Genomic DNA, 21,779 nt, shown 5'->3' with positions numbered 1-21,779 from the left:
AGGACAGAGGAATAACCCCTATCTCGGGCCCGCCAGAGATCATTCACCAGTGCGACCAATGCCGTCTCCGTGCTATACCCAGGTCTGAAACCCGATTGGTACAGATCCAGATACTCATTTTCCTCCAGGACCAAAGGGAGCTGCCGTGCCACCACGGTCTCAACAACCTTCGCAAGAAAGCGAAGGTTGGAGACAGGATGAAAGTTATTTAAAATAGCTGGATCCAATGCAGGTTTCTTGAGGAGGGGCCTTACCACCGCTTCTTTCAAGACGGCAGGGAAGTACCCCTCACTCAGTGAGGCATTGATAACTGCTAGGAGCCAGCCTTGTGTAACCTCCCGAGACGCATAGACCAGCCAGGAGGGACACGGGTCCAACAGACATGTGGTGGCACTTAATTTTCCCATGATCCTGTCCACTTCATCCGGAGTCGCAGGATCAAACTCTTCCCAAATGTTCTCGGCCAAACCCATTATTTGCCTCTCGTCAGATACTGCCCAGTCAGAGTCCAGACCAGCCCAAATCTGAGCAATTTTGTCCACCAGACATTTACTAAATTCCTCGGCCCATCCAGAGGGCCGTTGCTACGCAGCTTGGAGAGAGGTACGCAAGCAACAGGCCCAACTGACCACCAGGACCCCACCTTAAGAGGAGGGACTCACATCCATCTATCTGAGGGGCAGTGGCCTCCCGTGGACAGAGGGTCTCTCTAATAACGACCGCCACACCAACTCCTCTACCCTGAGCCCGAGGTTGATGCAGCACACAGAAACCTCGAGGGCATAAATCAATCAGAGGGACCCCTCCCTCCGGGCCCAACCAAGTTTCCGTGATGTATGTCAGGTCTGCGTCCTCCTCCTCGATCAAATCACGGATGAGGGGAGCTTTATTCACAACAGACCTGGCATTCAAATAGATCAGCCTGAGCTCAGGTGTCTGCCCTCCCCCTTTCCCGGGAGAACAGGTGAGAGCCAGAGGGTCAGAGCGCGCCACAGCTCGAAAATAGCGGGGGCGTGATCCCAGATTACGATATGGCCCTCTGTTCATCCATCTGCCACAATTCCCAATCACCGTGGGGATCGCTATCCCTACCCCATCCCCCTGGGTCCCAAGACTCTCCCCGGCCCCCATATTGCCGCGGCCATCAGCCAACCTAGACTGAGAATCTTCCCCTCATTCTGCCGGGCCTGACCCTCCCCCCTCCCTAACCCTTTAAAAATTTTTAAAAGAAAACCCAAAAACCTCTTTTTTGCGCCATGCCACCTCTCGGGGTCCCAAGACCCGTCATTAAGGAAACGGTGGCACAGGTTGGATGGCCACATCTGAGAGAGGGAGGAAGCTCTCAGGGCAAGCAGCTCATTTCTGGTGTAAGCCATCAAAAGGTAGAAATAAGAGCAAAGAACGAGTTGGCTGGAACAAACTGCATATTAAATCCAGAGCTGAAATGGTGGCTCCTGAAAACATGGTCACCCTCTCACAGTGACCAAGATCTTCCAGTCTCAAGGAATACCACTATCCAGCTCTGGGTAGGTCGCAGAAGGAGAGAGTCTGATGGCTGGACGATGGTAGAATAGTCTATTGGTGGTGGACTTCGCAGCTCCGGTGATGAACGGTGATAAGTCATCCATCTCCATGTCCTAGATATCATCACGACCAAGGGGCTGTAGTAAGTCTCCGGATACAGAAAATGGAGGAGGGTCACCTCAGATTTCAAGTATGACCCACGAGGAGATAACCACCATCTCGGGCGCCATCCGGCACGCCCCACCTCCATCTTTAGCTTCAAGTGGACCCAGATGTTCCCACCCTCCAAACCAGTCCAGGAGGGTTCCAAATGGCGCTCAAACCATCGGACGGCGGCCTTCACCATCCAAAAAACCTCCGTCGGGGGGGAAGCTCGCCGATCTAATGGATGGGCAGATGAGCTCGGCAGCCACAAGTCCAGGAGCCTCGCCACCTGGACCGCCTTTCTAGGCTGCCCCAGGCCGTTACAGCTCCACCGCAGGCCGCTGCGGGACCGGACCGCCTCTTTAGGCCGTTGCAGGCCATCACACACCGCGCGCCGTAGTAGGCCCATCACCAGCCGATTTGCAGGCCGCCGCAACATGCCACCGACTGCTGCCAGCTGTTGAATGTCTCCTGCCGGCCCGAACGAGGCAGCACACGCCACACGCCGCAGCAGGCCCATTGTCAGCCGCTTTGCAGGGTGCCGTGGGATGCCGCTGGCCGCTGTAAGTCGCCCGCCGGCCCGACCGAGCCGTCCCGTTCGGCCATCTTATGTCCGAGAGCCTTGCCGCCCCGCCGCCACCTCCAGCGCCGCCCTGCCGTCACCTCCAGCGCCCATACGGGCTCCACCGAAGCCTCGGAGGGTCCTGTCACCCATCCGGGCTACAGAACAACAGCCCCATGCAGGACCAAACGCCAAACTCGCTCCCCTCGTTCTCCGCGCTCAGCTACGAGTGGCCATCTTTTCTGGAGGCGTGGTCTTTTGCCCTATTTTGATCATGACCATGGGCATGTTACAATGGTTGTGTGAAAACTGATCATAAGTCACTTTTTCAGTGCCCTTGTAACTTTGAATGGTCACTAAATCAACTATTGTAAGTTGAGGACTACCTGTATAATTTTTTGGCTTGCTCAAAATATACAAGTAGCCCTATGCATGACACAACAGTCTCCCCCTACTTCTGCTGCTAGGTGCGTTGCAAGACAGATGTTGGCTAGGAAATCTGTGAGCTGTTGTCCATCACATCTGGATGGTACCACGTTGAAGGATGCTATACCAAGCCAATATCGCTGCTTAGTATTGCCTAGGAAAAAAACAAGCATTGTTTTATAATAAACAAGTTATAGGGAAGTCAGAAACCATATACTTGCTTTATTTTTTACTTTTAAAATATTAGCATTTCCTACAAAATATAAATCTTCTTACATCCCCAAGGAGATGCACACTCTTGTTTTATCTGTTGTTATGATTAACTGAAAATGCATGTGATTTTTCTCTTTTTCTTATTGATAGATTAGATAGATAGATAGATAGATAGATAGATAGATAGATAGATAGATAGATAGATAGATAGATAGACAGACAGACAGACAGACAGACAGACAGACAGACAGACAGACAAGTAGGTAGGCAGGTAGACAGACACAGACAATTTGTTTGGTTATTTGTTCTAACCTCTCAAGACTTTAAAAGAAAAGTGGGAGAAAATAAGCATTGAAACTAAAATAATACCTATGGCCATGTAAGGGGTGATCCTTATAAAATATACTATTTTTCTTCAATATGTACCATTATGTAGCTGTACGGCACTTCTCAAGTGATCAAATATGCAGTACTGCTGCTACTGAAAAATAATTAGAAAAAGTACATTTAGGAAAAAAAATCCAGGTGAGGGAGTCATATTAGACATTTTATAAATAAGACCTGAATATTTATTATTTATATGCCAGCAGAGTTTGATATTTCTAATTGTTTTAGAAAGATGGCAGTTTGTATCTTTCCCACTAGGACAGAAATTATGTCAGTATTGTACATATTGAGAAGAAAACATAAGAAATAGTCCAGTCAATTTTTTTTCTTATGAATGTCATGGAAATAAGATGTACATTTGATACATGTGAATGCATATAAATTACCTGATTGCGTTATATCGATCAATCTTTTTATGTTTAGAAAAGTGTAAGTAATAGACTTAAATCAAAGTGCAATATAACATTTCTGGTAATATTGAAATTTCATGACCTTAGGAAACCACTCAACGTGAGCAAAAACTACCTATGAGATGATTACGTAAATAAAGCTATTTGAGAATAGAAAAGAAAACGTAAACATTTTATTTGGCAATGTTCAGATCAGTGAATAATGAAAAATTACAATTGATTGGTGCTTTCCAACTGATTTAGGAGGGATGGAGCTTCATTAGCTATTTACACCGTTGTTGCAAATAATAGTTAATGATTTAATTTGTCCTTCTTTTAAAATGGCAATTTCAAACAGCACTAGACTTGACATTTATGGTTGAAGATATTAGTTGTAGCACTTTATTTCAACAATCTCAGCTGTTAAAGGCATTTCGCAGACTGGAAGTAAAGAGAATCATTGTCATGCATTTAGTTTGTTAGGTCTCTGTAATTAATGGAAGAAGTCTCACAACAGACTCCATACCTGGTGTGTGTGTGTGTGTGTGTAAATATGTATGTATCATGCACTTAAGTCAATTACGATGTGCTTATAGATCACGGTATTTCCTTTAAAGCTTGATGCAAAGAGAAAATCTTGTTTGTCAACAAAAACATATGTGAAGGATCTTGGCGCTTGAATATTTAATTCTTGAAACTTGACAAATTTGGCTTTTCCCGCATCCCAGAAATAGACTTGAGTGAAAGAATAATCGCTTCCAAGAATAGCATACTGATAACTCTTTATCTGAAGTGGCTGGAACACCATGGACCCCCTGGATGGCATTCTTTGTAAATCCAGAAATTTGGATCCTGTCCATTTCATTACTTTGGAATCCCCAATGAATCTTGTTAGGCAAACATAAACATCTTCTTTCACTTTGAAGTGTTTGACAGCGTAAACATCTTCCATATCTGGAATATCCACTGGGTCAGCGAAATTGTTTGTGCCCCTGTTCCACTGATATAGGACTGGGTGTTGAGAACTGCTTGAGATGATCAGGTGAGGCTTGGTGGCTATTTCAAGATACTCCACATCAGTGTCTCTGTACCATTCATGCAAAGATTGGTCAGAATAAAATCCATTTCCATTCCACTTGTAGACAGTGGTGATGCCAGCTTTTGAACTATCTGCTATTGCAAAGTATGCATCCTTTACAATTGTGAATGTTTCAATGTCATTAGGCTTTCTGATCTTAAGGATCTCAATATCCTGAATTTTGATAAATTTGTTTGCATGAATGTCTCTTTTGTATATATGGGAGCCACCGAAGAGCTGGGCAACAATGATGTATAAGCGATTCTCAACAATGATCGGCTTACAAACAACCACCGAAGTCCCTGCACAAAGATTGATATAGTGTATCATCAACTGGCATTATGATAAGGCAACACAGAGTTCAGAGAAATCAACTGTTAATACCTGTGATGTTATCAAAATTCCTGAACGTCCCTTCCACATGGTCCCATTGCAGAAAGATACATTTTCCGATGAAAGGCTGCGCGATAACCACATATTCATCATTCATGAATGAGAAAGTGTCCACTGACAGGGACTGATATGGCAACTTTCGAAATACAACAAATTCTGAAAAAAGTACATACTAAAAGTTGGTATTTACTCATTGGTATTTACTCATTGTAAAAAGTAGATCACTTATTCAAGGCACTGGTATTTCAGAAATCTATTTCTCCTGCTTATTAGACTTTAGTCAACAACAACAACAAAAGATGAGCATGTTTCTTAACAGAGAATAGCATTCATGCTTGAATCATGGCCAATTCTAATTAGCCTAATTCCTACTGTGGTTGTTATGGTTCATCAAGTCACATCTGACTCCTGCTGACTACAAGGATAAATCTCTGTAGTTTCCTTGGCAACAATTTTGGGAGTGGCTTGCCAATGCCTTGGTCCTAGTGCAGAGAGAAAAAGAGACTGACTGGCCCAAAGTCACCAAGCTGGGTTCCAGGCCTAAAGTAGGACTAGAACATTTGACCTTCCAGCTTCTAATTTAGCAGCTCGCCCCCTAGACTAAACAGGCCTTTTCTTTCTTACTAGCACCCTGGGATGAAAATTATGAATATAGCAGTCAAGCTGATTTTCATAAAATGTAATGAGGGCCCAATACTGCAAATAAGACACTTTCAGTTACTGTGGAATGAGAAATCTTGATCTTCTCCAAGCATGAGGGCAAATAAAACAGTTTTGGCCAGTTAGACCCTACATAGTAAAACCATCCCATGTAGTTGAGATTTCCTACCCAGCTTTGCTTGATTAACTTCTATATTGTAAGGAATTTGTAGTGTACAGCTGATTTCACACACTAAACTATCCTTTGCTTCACTATGGCTTCTGAAAGTAAGTTACAGATAATCACACAAGAGGCTAAGCCAAAATCAATGGAATTTCATTAAGATTTAGGGCAATAGGTGAACCAGGCACACAACCATTGTGTAGGTGTCTATGGAGATTCTCAGTCATCCAGGTCATGGTTGTCCCAAAGGTGCTTAAAAGGCAACTGGATTTTGTTTTTCCTTGAAGACGTTTCGCTTCTCATCCAAGAAGCTTCTTCAGTTCTGAAGCAATGAGAAGCGATATGTCTTCAAGCAAAAACAAAGTCCATTTGACTTTTGAAAAAGCACCTTTGAGAAACCATTGTGTGGGTTCGTTCTCCTACGGAGAAGGATGGAGAGAAAAATCTCAACACAACAGAGAAGAGTCTGAGATCTTGAAAGCTGCTGCGAATAAAAGGCAGGCAATATTCAGCCTAGGTAGATAAATAGATTAACCCGGTAGAAGACCGTTTGCTCAACCAAAAGGCAATTGCCCTTGAAGAATAAAACTTAATGAAACAAATAGAAAACATATTGAAGACTTACGTGTAATGATGCAATCAAATCCACTAGGAGAGAGGCTATTGATTTTGCGTTTCTTATATTCTGGTGGATTTTCACAATAAATGTCTTCCACTGTTGCATTTGTTCTGCTTATCCATGCAATTAACCATTTCAATTTGCAATCACATTTGAAAGCATTTCCTCTCAGGTCTCTGGACAGAAACAATGTTTTTGAAATATTATAATTTAAAAACTACCGTTTGTTTTTTAAAAAACAGGTTATCAGTTTATAATATTTCTAGATCACTATTGCATGAAAGAATGCGTTCGAAGGAAGAAACCAAGCCTGTTTTGTTTTTGTTTTTTAAAAAACAACCTAGGTGTCTAAAAAAGCAAACGTATATTATATTTCCTAAGAGAGAGAAGGGAGGGAGGTAAAAAAATCTTACACTGAATTAAGCATCCTTTTATTATATTTTTGGATGGAGAGGCACAGTGTGGGTCAAGGGGGAACTAAGATGAAAACAGCATCATATCATCATACTGCAAGATCTCCCCCTTTTGTATGTGAATTATGGTGTTATAGCCATGTACAAAAGGGGTGGAGATTGTAGAATGACAATGCAATGCTGTTTTTGTTATTTTGACAAAAAAACATCCAATTTTGCAGATCCTTTTGCCTGGATTGTATATGGAGAATGTTGCCTCTGGAGGCTCTGCTTTTTCTCTTATTCTAGTTGAGTAATTCCTTCAGGCTTAAATTGGATCTGGAAAGATATAAAATCCTTTGATATAGCAAAAAAGCTTTAAGCTTGCTTTCTTCTTTGCAAATGTAAAATTACCTGTTTTAATTGATTTTAGAAACTAATTATTAAAGAAGAAGAATACAATATTATTAATATAACTTTACCTTTACTAAAATATATTCAGATTAAAAACAGAAAAGAAAAAGGTTTGGAAAATAATATTCCAACAGAACTCTAAAAACTTTGAACACAGGTATTTTTTTTTATTTTTTTTATTTTAATTCCATTTATATCCCACCCTTCTCCGAAGACTCAGGGCGGCTTACAATCTAAAGCACAAATCAATGTGCTTACCCCAAAGTCTTTTCCTTGCCTCTTTCTCAAACTGACCAACCAATCAACAGCAACTACAGTAATTCATAAGTTGACCAATAAGTACTGTCAACAACCCACTGCCCCATATCAGTTGTAGATATCTTTTTTCCATCTTGTCTTAGCATTTTTTAGCCAGTCCCTATACCATAAAGTCCATAATTTTTGATGTCTTGCTAAATTCTGAAGACCAGAATTATAGCCTAGAAGCAACATGTATTTTACATATAATGTCTGTTCCAGAGTCCTAAGTACAGCTATGTATATTTCAGATCAAATACGACAATAATACAAATTATATGAATTAATATTTCGTCCAAAATGTATCTCCAACAGAAAAGCAATTGCAACTAATCTTTTCTTAAATAATTGCTGTGGTGTCCAAAAGGCAAAACTTTCTTTTCTGTTAAAAATTCATTTTAGGTTTACAGGAAACGAATTTAAAACAACTTTCCATGTGACATTCCAGCTCATTATTCTAGATGTCATGTAAATAATATCAATTTTATCAATGTCCTTTTAAAAGCAAAAATATCTTCCAACGTTGTGGTTGCTCTTTCACGCTAAAATAAGAAGAGCCAAGTTCAGGAAATTAAACCCAACTGATTTAGATAGATGATACCTTGGTACATGTCCTTCCCATTAATAATCCTAGCTCATTTTATTCTTCTCAGAAGTTATCTAGATCTTGATAAGACAGACTTTGTGCAAACACAAATATGTTTCCAGATGCTAGGGAAAATGCCTGTTCTCCGCGTAGTTTTATTTTATTGAATACATTTCAGCCTGTTTTCTGCTGGAACACCGGGTCACTTTATTGTGGGGGTGTCTGCCTCATTTTGAACATTTCTTGTAATCATTAATCTATTTGGGGTGGATGGACGTAACTTTATCCTTTGATATTCTTCTCATGTAGTTGCATTTGCATGAAATAGAAGTATAGGGCTGGCAATTGTATAGGGTTTCCTGCCTGAGCAGGGGGTTGGACTAGAACAGGGCTTTTCAACCTTATCACGGATTGAACCACTTTTAGGACATGACGATATTTGAGTACCACCAGTGCCTAGGCAGCAAGGTGTCAAAAATTTGATGACTTCCAGCAACAGCTGCTGCTTCTTCCATCTCTTTTTCCTCCCTGCCTGCTGAGCTCTCCTCCCACAGCTTCTTCTCCGTCTCCCTCTCTTTCCCTGTTGTCCTTTTTTCCCCTTTCCCGCCAAAACCACCTCCTTTTCTATCCTCTCCTCTTCTCCCCCCCCTTTTTCTTCAGTTCACCTCCAGCTTCACGCTGCTTCCGGAAGTGCCAAACAGCTGGAACCAATCAGCTAGAGCAGGGGTGTCAAACTCAATTTCATTGAGGGCCGCATCAGCATTGCAGTTGCCCTCAGGGGGCCGGGTGGGTATGGCCAGGGTGGGCATGGCCTACTGGGTGGGCGTGGCCTACTGGGTGGGCGTGGCCAGCTCTACATCGTTCGCATCAAGGGTGCCTATGGGGGCCTGGGCAGGAATGGGACAGATCTGAGGGTCTCTGGCAGAAGGAGGGTCTCTGGGCCAGGGCCAAGGCAGTGGGGGCCGTTCCTTCACTGTTTCCAGGATGGCTTCGCGGGCCTCATGAAACCACTTCGCGGGCCGAATCCGGCCCCCAGGCCTTGTGTTTGACATGTCTGAGCTAGAGGCCTGTAGCGATCCTGGGGCTTCTGCAGGGCCCCAACAGCCTTGCAGCTCCAACTGCTTCTCCCTCAGGTTTGGGTCACTTCAGCTCATTTCCCCTCCTCCACTACACTTGTCTAGGAAGTTCCATGTAACACATGCCAAAGTACCACTGGTGGTACATGTACCAACGGTTGAAAAGCCCTTGACTAGAAGATTTCTATTTCTATTTCTATTATTTCTATTCCCATTCCCTGTTCTATTCTATTCTATTCTATTCTATTCTATTCTATTCTATTCTATTCTATTCTATTCTATTCTATTCTATTCTAATTCTATTCCATTCCATTTCTACTCTATTCGAAAATATATACATAAAAGGGAAGTATAGTTTTGCATAAGGAGAGCCAGTTTGGTCTAGAGCAGGGGTAGGCAACATGGCTCTTTTATGACTCGTGGACTTCAACTCCCAGAATTCCTGAGCCAGCATGACTGGCTCAGGAATTCTGGAAGTTGAAGTCCACGAGTCATAAAAGAGCCAAGGTTGCCTACCCCTGGTCTAGAGGTTAAGGTACCAGGCTAGAATCCAGGAGACTATGAGTTCTAGTCCTGCCTTAGCCACGAAGCCAGCTTGGTAACTTTCGGCCAAAGCCCTAGGAAGAAGGAAATGGCAAACCACTTCCAAAAAACCTTGCCGCAAAAACTGCAGAGATTCGTTCAGCGAGTTATCAGGAGTCAATACTAACTCAAAGGCCCCATACGCAACCATAAAAGGTTAGATGGACAAATTGCTGCCTTAGAGCCAGATGGCAGCTCTTGGCCTAATTTCCTTGCAAAAGAGAGAAGCAGGTGCCAGAAAGAGAAAATGAGGTGCCAAGAGGCCATTCCCTACTTGCAATTATTCACGGCACAAATAGGCCTTCGCTCCATGTCTTGCCTACCTGTGAACAAAGCACACTTAATTGGCCCTCGGCTGTTTGGTATATTTAGAATATTTTCCCTCTTATTCTAACAGTATCCAAGGGAAAATAAAATCCAAAGGTGATTTTAGTGGACTAAACCTTGCCGTTTTCTCAGTAAGGTTTTGGAAGTGATTTACCCTTGCCTCCTTCCTAGGGGTGAGAGAGAAAGACTGGCCCAAGGTTACCCAGCTGGTTTCATGCCTCAGGTGGGACCACAAATGTTTATTTCACCTTGGCCTTATTCTAAGAGGGAAAATATACTTAGCATTCATTAACAGTCCAGAGCCAGTTAAAGTCTGCTTCATTCACAGGTAGGCATGATATGAACTGAAGGCACATTAGTGCCATGAAACATGGTAAGAAAAATAGATATGTGACTTCCCATAAGAATTTTCAAATTTTCAAATGCAAATTCTTCCAACAGTCTGCGGTATGTTCCATGCCTCTCAATGTCCAGGAAGCAAATAGGAGGGACTCCCTGGTAGAGTTTTGTTTCCCTGATTTCACTGCAGCAGCAGGGGTCTTCAAACTTGGCAACTTTAAGGCTTGTGGACTTCAACTCCCAGAATTCCTCAGCCAGACCCCTGCTGCAGAGCAAATTGTTTAAAGCAGCCGGCTTTCTTGCCGGTGGGAATGACTGTGGCTAAATTAGCTCACAGAGAACAGCTAATCCTCTCTCAGTAGACACGGCTAAGAAATTCATTCCATTCCCATTTCTAGGAAAGCTGATGTATACTTTCCAAGCATATGAAGTAGTTTTCTCTTTCTCCCACTATTGCAGGGTAATTTGACAATTATAAAAAAATGTAGAGATATAATTTTAAGAAAATCTGCCTATTTAGTAAAGGTTGCCACAAAACCCCATTACTGTAGGGGACAAACTTGTTTTAGATATTCTGCGGCACCATTCTGCAATCTGGCACACTCATTTGCAAGCTGGCAGCTTGCAGAAAACTGCCATGGGGAATGCTCCTAAATAGAAAAAAATCTATGAGATGAATGAAATAATTGATGATAATGGTCTTGGTGGGTATAAAGCAGATAACTTCAGGCCCATTGTACGAGCAGTTGTTCCATAATAAGTACTGAGCTTTTTTTCTTCTTTTCATTCTTAATGGGAATATTAAAAATGTATCTTACACATTTGTTAGTGAATCCAATCCTTTGAATATGTCTTTAGGGAGCGTTTGGAGGTTATTGTTTGCAAGACTCCTGTAAAAAAAAATATATATATAATTAGGGTTAGATTAATCTTGCATTCTTTCTTTCCAGTTTAATGAATTACTAGGATGGCAAATAATAACACATGCATTGCTACAATGTGATTCACTATTATAATCAGATGTATTAGCAATACTAGTAATGCTAATATTATTGTAATATGGAACTCTTTATTATACCTCAAAAGGCACAATTCCTGTTAAAATATTCCATCCACACTCCCTATTGTTCTAAGCTTTTCCAGCTCTCTGCTGTCTTTTGCCAAATTCTTAACCACAATCCTTGTGTTTTTACCAATAAAGGAGAATATATGTAGCTCAAGGTTGAAATGAGGGATCCTTGGTGCTCTCTGAGCTTTACTTGCTTTCTTGCAGATGTTTCATCAGCCAAACTAGGTAATATCATCAGTGCTCTACTTTATTGTTTTTACTGTAACTGTTAACAATGAAAAAGATTTCAGGGTATTTGAGGCATCCTCTGTCCTCAAATTCTACCTTAATAGCAGTTCCACCTGTAGAACAGTAGAACCTCGACAACTTTAAGATGTGTTGACTTCAGCTCCCAGAATTCCTCAGCCAGCATGTTTTTCAGTGTTGAGAAATATTGCTCAAAGAATATCAGTTGCAATAGCTATGTAGAGCCTTGGTGGAGCAGTGGGCTGATGCCTCCTTAAGTAACACCAGCTGCCTGCAATTAGTGCAGGTTCGAGTCCCACCAGGCTCAAGGTTGACTCAGCCTTCCATCCTTCCCAGGTAGGTCAAATGAGGACCCACATTGTTGGGGGCAATTAAGCTGACTTTGTAATAATGCCGCTTGGGGGGTGTATGAAAGCCCTAATAAGCAGGTATATACATAGAATGAAGGCTACTGCTAAGCTTGTAAGCCGCCCTGAGTCTTTGGAGAAGGGCGGGATATAAATGGAATAAAAATAAAAATAAAAATAAATAAATGTAGCCATGACTTGTCTCATTGACATCTGTGATCACACTCAAAATTGTTTTCCACCCACGGATGCCCTTCCGCTAGCATAGGAGATTTCCATACCATCATACCCTTCCGAGAAAATAATAGCAGTAATACATTTGCTGTCATTATGCTGTTTATTATTCATATTCTTAAATGGGAAGAAAAGATGACTAAACTATTTATTACGCAAAATAGATGCCTGTATTACATTGATTCAGTTCCAACTTATTACTGAAGGTCTGTCCACAGGCCAGTTCCAAGGACTTGGGGTTTTTTTCCTAAGCCCTTTATTAGCCAAATACCATACCAGTAATAGTTCCACAATTTAAAAGAACTTGTGGCCATCATCTTGACTTTTTTTTTCAAAAAAAAAAAGAAGGTAATAGTAAAAAGTCTCTGGAGTTGACCTCAACTGCTGGTGAATACTTGGGTGTTCAAAAACCCCAACCACAACTGCCGATGTGCAAAGCTATGTTTATGGTTCCTTGGATTGGTGGGTAATATATTTGCAATTCCTGAGCATTCAGTGGATCTATATATAATTGTAAAAAGGCCCCCCTCTTCTCCTGTCAATCATCTGATCAAAGGAATCTGCTGAGTCAATATTAGGTAGGACTTTGGTGCAGATTCACTAGAAAGCAGGGGTAGGCAACTTTGGCTCTTTTATGACTTGTGGACTATGCCCAGCTATGCTCAGGAATTCTGGGAGTTGAAGTCCATGAGTCATAAAAGAACCAAGATTGCCTACCCCTGCCCTAGAGCAAAGAGAGAAGCCACAGAGTCACTTCTGGGTCACTGGTCAGAACTTAAGAGCTTCCCATTGCTAATGGTGCAGAGAGAGCAGGTCAGCTGGAAGGAGAATGAGTGAAGACGTTTCTCCCCATACTGTAAGTCTCTCTCTCTCTCTCTCTCTCTCTCTCTCTCTCTCTCTCTGTGTGTGTGTGTGTGTGTGTGTGTGTATTACAATAAATATGTAAAATACAGACACTTAACATATGAATAGCCTCCAGGTCAGCAACAGTGGTAACTTCAGGAGGCCCCAAATGCTCCTATACACGCTGAGAACACAAGAAGTCCCATTGGATGCAATGGGGTTTACTTCTAAACAAAGGCAAATAGGATGATGGCATTGTGAGCTATTAATGCAAACAGGACAAAGAGTAAATCTTTGTTAGATCCTGGCCCCTCCTGGGTTATTAAAGCCACCTGGGAGATGAACACAGGAAGGGTTCATATGGTGGTTTTGGCCTCTTGGAGAGGACGTGGTATGCCACTCTTCAAGAGAGCATGACTGGACCCTTACCTGCTGGAAAATTATCAGCCAATTTCCAATTTTCCCTTTCTGGCAAAGGTTGTGGATAATGTGGGTTGGATGATAGCTAGAGGATCTTAGAGGAAAGACACTATCTGGACCCATTTCAGGCAGAGTATAGTACAGAGACAGCAATGGTCACACTCGATGGAGCTGGGATAGGGATGGTGTATCCATTCTAGAGATCCAAGATGTCTTAGCAGCTTTCAATACTGTCAACCACAGTATCCTTCTGGACTGGCTGCAGAGGTTAGGCGCGGGAAGCACTATGCTCAAGTGGTTCATCTCCTTCCTCAGTGGTCAGTTTCAGTCTGTGTTGATGGGAGTGGAAATCAACTCCACGGCCTCTCTTGTATAGAGCACCGCACAACTAGATGCTGTCCCCATCCCTGTTCACCATCTAAATGAAACCACTGGGCAAGGATATCCACTTCAGAGTGCAGTATCACCAGTATGCTGATACCTTACTTCACATCTCAAGCCAAGGGGCTATCAATGTATTGACTCAGTATCTGGAGGCTGTTACAGTCTAAATGGGACCAAACAGATTTCAGCTCAATCTTTGCTGTGGCTGTTGAGGATGTCAGCATCTTTGGTTTTGGATGAGGTTGCACTTCCTCAGTCAAGACTGGTATGCAACTTGGGGGGTCCTTCTGGACTCATAGCTACTGCTCAGAGAGCAGATGTCAGCTGGGACCAGGAGAGACTTTGCATGGGTTCATCTTGTGCATCAGTTCACCCCTTCCTCGATCAGGAGGCCCTTTAGCCAATCATTCATGGCCTGGTATCTCACAATTGGATTGTTACAATGCACTCTACATGGGGCTGCCCTTGAAGACCACTTGGAAGCTACAGCTGGTTCAGAATGCAGCAGTGCGAGCAGTAACAGATGCCTCTTGGTGTTCCTGTGTCACCACTGTTATGGAGGCTTCATTGACTGCCAGTTGGCTTTCAAGTACAATTCAAGTTGCTGGTTATTATCTATGAAATACTCTATGAGATAGGGCCCAGATACCTGAGACTGTTTATCTCCAATATTTCTGCCCACCTAGTATGTTTCAGCAGAGAAGGTGCTCTCCAGGTCCTCTCCAGTAAACACTGCCACCTTGCACAACCAAGGAAGTGTGCCCTCTCTTTTGCAGCAACCCTGAGAAATAAGGACAATATCCTCACTCCTGAGCTTCTGGAAAGTTTTGAAAACCTGGATTGGTCCAAGGCCTGGGGTTGAAGTTTATTATTTATTCAACGGTGCATGCTTTGTTTTGTTGATTTTGCTGTCTATTAGATTATTTTAGTCTGGGTGCCTATGTAATTTCATGCTTTTAGATATTCTTTTGTTTTCCCTGGTTTTGTAAAGTGGAGTTGGATGGCCATTACATTTAAAACAAACAAACAAACATACTTACAAGTGAATTAAGGACTTCAGCCCGCGAAAAGAAGTGTTGGAAAGTGATTTGATGTTGTTGTTTTCTATAAACCTGTAATGGGGTTATAAATGCAACTGGTCAAAGCTGTTTCCATCTCAGGCATTCGACTCACTCAAAAAATCTTGGACCATAAATATTTCAACTCACAAATATTCTAGATGAGGAAGGCCCACGAAAGCATCGCTACTAATGGTGTCAAATGTGTTTGCAGTAAATAATCTGTACAAAGAAATATTAGACAAAAAATAATGTGACATGGTCTTAGACATACATAGATTTTTCAGTGCTTGATTATTTTTAGAGATGAAAAGTATAGTTCCTGCTTTGCGTATGTCCTAACAAAATGACATAGACATACAGTCTAGATTAGCTTTCTCCAACCTTACACTCTCCAAGATGTGTTAGAACTACATTTTCTAGCTGATCTAGAGCTTCAAGACATAAATATAGATAATATATATGAAACCGTTTCATGATATTGACTAAATATGCAATAATTTAAAGAACTGGCATTTCTGAGTAGTTTCCTACAACTCCACAATGTCTCCTTTGACGTTCTAGAGTTTGCCTTTGTAAGAAATAAATGCAGTGCAATCAGAAATATCGTTTCAAAATTATCCTTTCCTCTAACGCTTGAAGTTCAACGCAAATTGCTGCAATTTACATAATAGCTCCCATTTGAGAGTGCCAACACTATTCTCAATTGCGTGTGGAACTTTTGCAAGGGCAAGCATTGCTATTCATTCCAACAAAAGGAACATATGAACATATGAAACGCACAAAATGGCGTGGGATTTTTTTTAATCCTTAATTGAACCACAAATGTTTTTGATGAACATCAGCTATATATCTATGTCTATATCTGTGTGTGTATGAAAGAGAGTTGTGGGGGGGGGAGGTTTAAAGATTTCTCTATCCAATCATGGTGCTCATCTCTATTTTTTGGCCGAGGAAGCCAGCATTGTCTCTGTGAGATGGGCTGGACTGAGAGAGGTTGACCTGCCCTGAGTTACCCAGTTGGCTTTTATCTCTAAAGGGGCACTAAACTCAGAGTCTTCTGACTTCTATGTAGATATCCTATATGTGGGATATAGATTTTAGGATTGCTATTTTGAGCTGCAGAAATCCAGATCACCACTAGAAGTCATCAAGGAGGTCATACCATGGTCCTCCATTTGTTTGCAACACTTGACAGAATTTGCTCCCTGCTTTCCCCTATCTGGTTCTTTGAGGTTAAACCTTTGCTACCCACTTAGGTTTTAGGACGTTCCTCTCCACACCAAACACAGAATTTAAATGAGAGGAAAAAATAATCCTGAGGCACTAGCAGAATTCTTTCTTTCTTTTTAACCTTTAAATACTCATGAAAGGAGATGAGAAGGACACGCTTACATGTACTGCATTGTATTTATTTCATTAGTCTATAGGCTGCTCCAGTTGTGAATAACTGAGCAATGTACAACCCACCTCTGTTAAGTGTCTAAGATGGAAAAGTATAATCCCCTCCAATTCATACGCTGTCATGATATCGTACATTCTATAGAAAAATTCCCAAAAATATGATCGGGCCAAATTAGAGATGTAGTTAATTACATTTAAACAACATACTGTATAACCCTACACAGCAGAAAAGGTATCTAACTTCACCCTATAAGGAATCATCAACTGGATCAGAGGGTTATAATTGTTTCTATTTTTAGCAAATGCTCCTACCAATGTGATATTTGCACCTGAAAAGGCTTTTTGCAATACACATACTACTTAACTCCGTGGACCAGTGCAAGTTACATGATCAATGGAGTAATATTTTAATACTTTTCTGCACCACTACAGCTATTATCTTCTTGATAATTAAATTTTATATATTAAACTTAAGCATTATTTCTCCCTGATATTTCCTTTTTCACTAAAGGGAAGTTTAATCAATTTATATTAAATAAAATATCCTGCAAAGAATTACTGCATAAATTAACCTAAGCAAGGTAAATTTACAAAAGTCTTTACAACTTAATTAAGACTGCAATCAGTACAGTTTTTAAAAACAGAATGAAATGCATACTTTTGAAAGTCTGACTGAATTTCTGACTGTATCCTGAAAAATGCAATTTCAAAGATTATATATATATATATATATATATTTGTTTTTGAGCACCTCATCGACCCAAATATAGCTTGAAATAGCTATATCAGTCTCCCTTTAATTCTTTGTCTGCAATCCAAATTTATATTTTATATATTTTATATATATATCAGTGTGCATAATGCAATTAGATTTAAAACATAGCAATAAAAATAGAAGTAGCAAAGAGGCGCTTTATTATTTTAAAATTTTCTTGAAGTATTAATCTCTAATATTGGAACAGTATTTTACTAACGCCTTACATTTTTTTTTCTTCAACACTGAAAGGAAAGAAAATTTGGTCCTGGCCATCATCCAGATGTCCAAGAGCTAGTATAAAAACAAAATGATCACAAGAATATTATGGAGAATGTGATTTAAGGGTCACTTGTAATTTTCAAGATGTATACGGCTCCTGATTTTGGAGGTCTTTCCCACCAATTTTGAACCCTTCGATGTGTGTTCAGCAGATTTCCATTACAAATCTCCTGTCCTTTTTGAGTGCCTGCTTTTTAATTGTGATTTATTGTGAACCAGATTATGCTTCTTGATGTATTCAGGACTAGTCTCAGTTTCTGTAGCCTTTCGATTGGGAGAGGGGGATTCTTGAAAACCCTCTCCCCTTTTTCATACTATTTCAAAAATAGTTCAGACTCAATCAGGAAGCACAAACTACAGGTAGTCCTCGACTTACAACAGTGACTCGTTTAGCAACAGAAATTTTGGGCTTAATTGTGGTTGTAACTCGAAGGCTACCTGTACAAATGCTAACTCTGCTCACATTTGTTTGCGTTCCTGACACCTCCCTTAAAGCAGCTCTCCCTGTCTTTTTCTGTTATGACTTCATCAAGCTATTGTCCTCCTGAGATCTTGGACTATAGCTTTTATCAGCCAACATGAGGATGGGAGCTGTAGTTCAACAAAGCTAGAAGACGCCAAGTCAAAGAAGCCTGATCTATACTGTATATTCCTTGGGAATTACATTCTATCTTTTAGCCTTGCCACCACAGTTTCCATATTCTGAACATGCTTTACTTAAAAAATTATTCTTGGGAAGTGGGAACACTACTTCCACCAATGCAGAAATTATCAAAATCACAAGGCACAAATGCAAATGGCTTCAAAAGCCCACCACTCCTTCAATAACTATCTTACTTTCCAAAAAATCACAAAGGAGAGCTAGTATTTTGCACTGAACAGGCAGAATATGAATCAGAAATAATGTGGCATCATCTATACCAAAACAAGATGAGAAAACCAGTATCCTGAAATGCCCTACAATCAATAGTTACAGATCATAAATACCAAGCAATCTGCGTTTCTCATTGCCAATGAAATTCTGGACCCAAATTGTACATCTATATATCAAAGGTATGATTTATATCTACTCACATTAAAATGTACCATTTCCATCTATAAAAAGGTCACGACAAAGCCTGCTGAGACGGCGCACTGGCATACTCATGACTAAATAGCCACCATAGGCCTTCCCCTTTATGGAAAAAAATTATCTTTTTTCATTATCTTTTTTTCTTCTCAGCGCGATAAGGTGCAATTCTTGCCCTATTCCTGATTATGTTTTTTTATTATTCTGAAAAAGATCTGGGGGGAAAAACTGTATCGTTCCCATGGTAACTATATTTACTCATTTGTTTGGGATTGAAACTCCAGCTGAGAGCACATTCTGTCTGATCAGCTCCCAGTGTATGTATGTATGTATGTATGTATGTATATGTATATGCATATATATATGTGTGTGTGTGTATATATATATATATATATAACTTATATATATAAGGTAAGAAAGAAAAGTACATCACCTCACTGACAGAGTATCAGCATCAGAGGTGGATAATGATCAGTCAGGCATAATGCTTAAGCAAAATTATGCCCTTGGCTAATTCACATAGTCCACGGTGTGTGAGCCTGCATATTTAAGATTCTTCTTAAAACAGAAGTTGTATTCCTTGACAGGTTTTTGAATCATATATATCTTAATTTATGGACCACATTTTTCCACAGAACTTGGGCTTTTCCTTCAGGATCAAATGATGCCAACAGGCTTCAATTCTCACACAAATCACAAATTATGAACGATCTATCCATCATCATGTCCATCATCATATCACCGGCATGAGGCTTGCCTATCAAACTGCCCCACTGAAATCCATGTTTCATTTCTGAGAGAAGCAAGTTTGTTTAGTCAGCCCCAACTCTTAAACGTTCAGCAGCACTAATTCTGAAAGTGTAGACAAATGATTTACGACGACTGGATTATCCAGCCTCAGAAAAGACAGTACACGGTAGGGCGGTGCACACCACGGGAACATGGTGGCATTGCCCTAACCAGAATTCACATTTACCAAATAGGCGTTCCCGCTAAGAGCGGTGGTGATACTAAAGCACCGAAAAGAACCGATCAAGACAGTGAAGAAAATATCAGTAAATAATAATCTGCTAGGAATGACACACCTTTCATTACTTCCACTGGAAATGCTAGGTGCCTTTTGTTATATAATAGCTCTGCACTAGCTCCTCCACATAAAACAAGTACTGTACTTAAAAGCCCGTTAGCGGAGCGCTTTGAGAGAGAGACACACGTTTCATAACAAGCAATCACCATATAAACCGTTCTCACAGAAGTTGCAGATTGGGCGAGAAGATGAAACTCCTTTCTGGGATTTTCGTGAAAGCAGATCTCACAAAGGATCTGGAAGAAGAGGGAAACGGGAGAGTGGGGGTGGGGGAGAGAGGGGGAAAGAAAGCAAAGCAGAGGTTAACAGCGTCCGAGCTCGTCGGGGAGTCGTTTTGTCACCAAGCCCTGGCCGGTTAACTGTCCCCTGTCAACAGGAGTGACAATTTCCAGCGCGTGTATGTGTGTGTGTGTGAGGGGGAGATAAATGGCTGTTGCAAGATCGACGCCGCCGAGCAACAGACGGCGTTGCATGAAGAGAAACGCGCAGAGGGATCCAACTTCCAGCCCTTCCAAAGACCCGCTCCCCGCCCTCCATCCCGCCGGCTGCTTTGCAATCCCAGCGGGTCTTCCCTCCGACCGGCCGGAGCGCCCACCCGAGACCCTCTGCCCGATCCACCCACAAGCCCCCTCTCCTCTCCCCACCCCACCCCCTACAGCCCCTTACAGGGAGGTAACGTCGGGAGACACGCTGCGCGGAATGGCCCGAGCGTTCTCACAGAGCGCGTTATCTTTGGTACAAGTGCACGAAGCCGGGCAGGCGGTCTTCCCCGGTCTGCTCCCCTCGGTCAGCAACAGGGCGGAGAAAAGGCACAGGAAAACTGCCGCGGGTCTTCCAACGGGTTGCCGGTCGGCTCGGCCCATCCTTTGGATCCGCTCTGGTTCCGGCCAGTTGGAAGGAAGAGGGCGAGAGGAAGAAGCGCGGCCCAAATCATGAAAGGGCAGGCGGGAACCTCGGCGTTGTTACCGAGCCGAGGAAGATCTGCGTGGAGAACCCGGGCGAGACGGCTTCCCTCCTCATCCCTCCTCCGGCTCCCTGGCTCTCGTTCTCCCCCGCGTCGCCAGCCCTTCTTCTTCTTCTTCTTCTGCCCTTCCTTTCCCCGCTCGGAAGCTGTCGGGGAGACTGAAAGGCTCCAGCCGCTCAGCCGTCGGTTGTTTGGGGATTCGCCAGGCAGCCGTGCGGGGCGAGCGGGACCTGCGGGAAAACGGGGAAGGAGGAGGAGGAGGAGGACGGGGGGATCCAACTAGCTGGAGAGGCGAAAGAGAAAAAAAAGGGGGGAAGAAAAAGAAAGAGAGAGACTCGCATCCCCGCGAAACCCATACACACAGGCGCGCGCGACTACCGCTCTGCTGCTGCCGCTGCCGCTGCTGCTGCTACTAGAGGTTGCAAAGTGTGACGCACGCCGCGGAGCCGAGGCACGGCTTTCACTAGTCTTAGGGGAGGCCCTCTTCTCGCGGCCCAAAATAGGACCACCTTCTGCTCGGCTGGTGGCGGCTGCGTGGGCGGGCGAGGGGGCTCCGTGGGAGGAGGAGGAGAAGGAAGGCAGGCAGGCAGGCAGGGAGGAGGATCTCTCCACCCCGCGCCAATTTCCCCCGGGGGGAAATCGGGCTTTGCATCTGCCAGGCGACGGCCGGAGGGAAGCAGCCAGTGTGCGCGGAGGAAAGAAAGCGAGGGAAAACATCCAAAGGGCGGTGTGTGTGTGTGTGTGTGTGTGTTTGTGTGTGTGCGTGGGGGAGGGTGTTATAAAAACCCAGTTGGCGTAGGTGTTGAGGCCTGCGATTTCGTGGCACAGGCTGGCTGGTACCGCCGCCAAACCAACGGGCACCTCGGGGGGCACACAAACAGTCGGCCTTTTATCGGTCGAGCGTCTCTGCAAACGACGACTTCAAACCCAGCCAGCCAGCAAAATGCTTTTTCGTCTCCTTCCCGTCCTTAAGGCCTCCCTTAATGCGCAGTCGTTGGGGCTTGGAGGCAAGCTGAATCTGGGCTGCGTCTTTTGGAAACCTGTTTA

At 42.7% G+C, this 21,779-nt stretch overlaps 1 protein-coding gene across 1 annotated transcript; it reads right to left on the bottom strand.

The window, feature by feature from the left end:
* Positions 1–4,207: 4,207 nt before the first annotated feature.
* LGI1 (leucine rich glioma inactivated 1) lies at positions 4,208–20,631 on the bottom strand (the record flags this gene model as incomplete). Its single annotated transcript, XM_083363274.1, has 8 exons — positions 4,208–5,025; positions 5,108–5,272; positions 6,565–6,734; positions 11,390–11,461; positions 15,155–15,226; positions 15,323–15,394; positions 19,933–20,004; positions 20,435–20,631. The coding sequence occupies 8 exons, from the start codon at positions 20,629–20,631 to the stop codon at positions 4,208–4,210; spliced, it is 1,638 nt and encodes a 545-aa protein (XP_083219400.1).
* Between the last annotated feature and the right edge of the window lie 1,148 nt (positions 20,632–21,779).

This window comes from Vipera ursinii (assembly GCF_947247035.1).
Source record: "Vipera ursinii genome assembly, chromosome: 5".
Lineage (NCBI taxonomy): Eukaryota > Metazoa > Chordata > Lepidosauria > Squamata > Viperidae > Vipera > Vipera ursinii.
The sequence above is the reverse complement of the archived record's forward strand: the minus strand, read 5'-3'. Positions and strand labels throughout refer to the sequence as shown.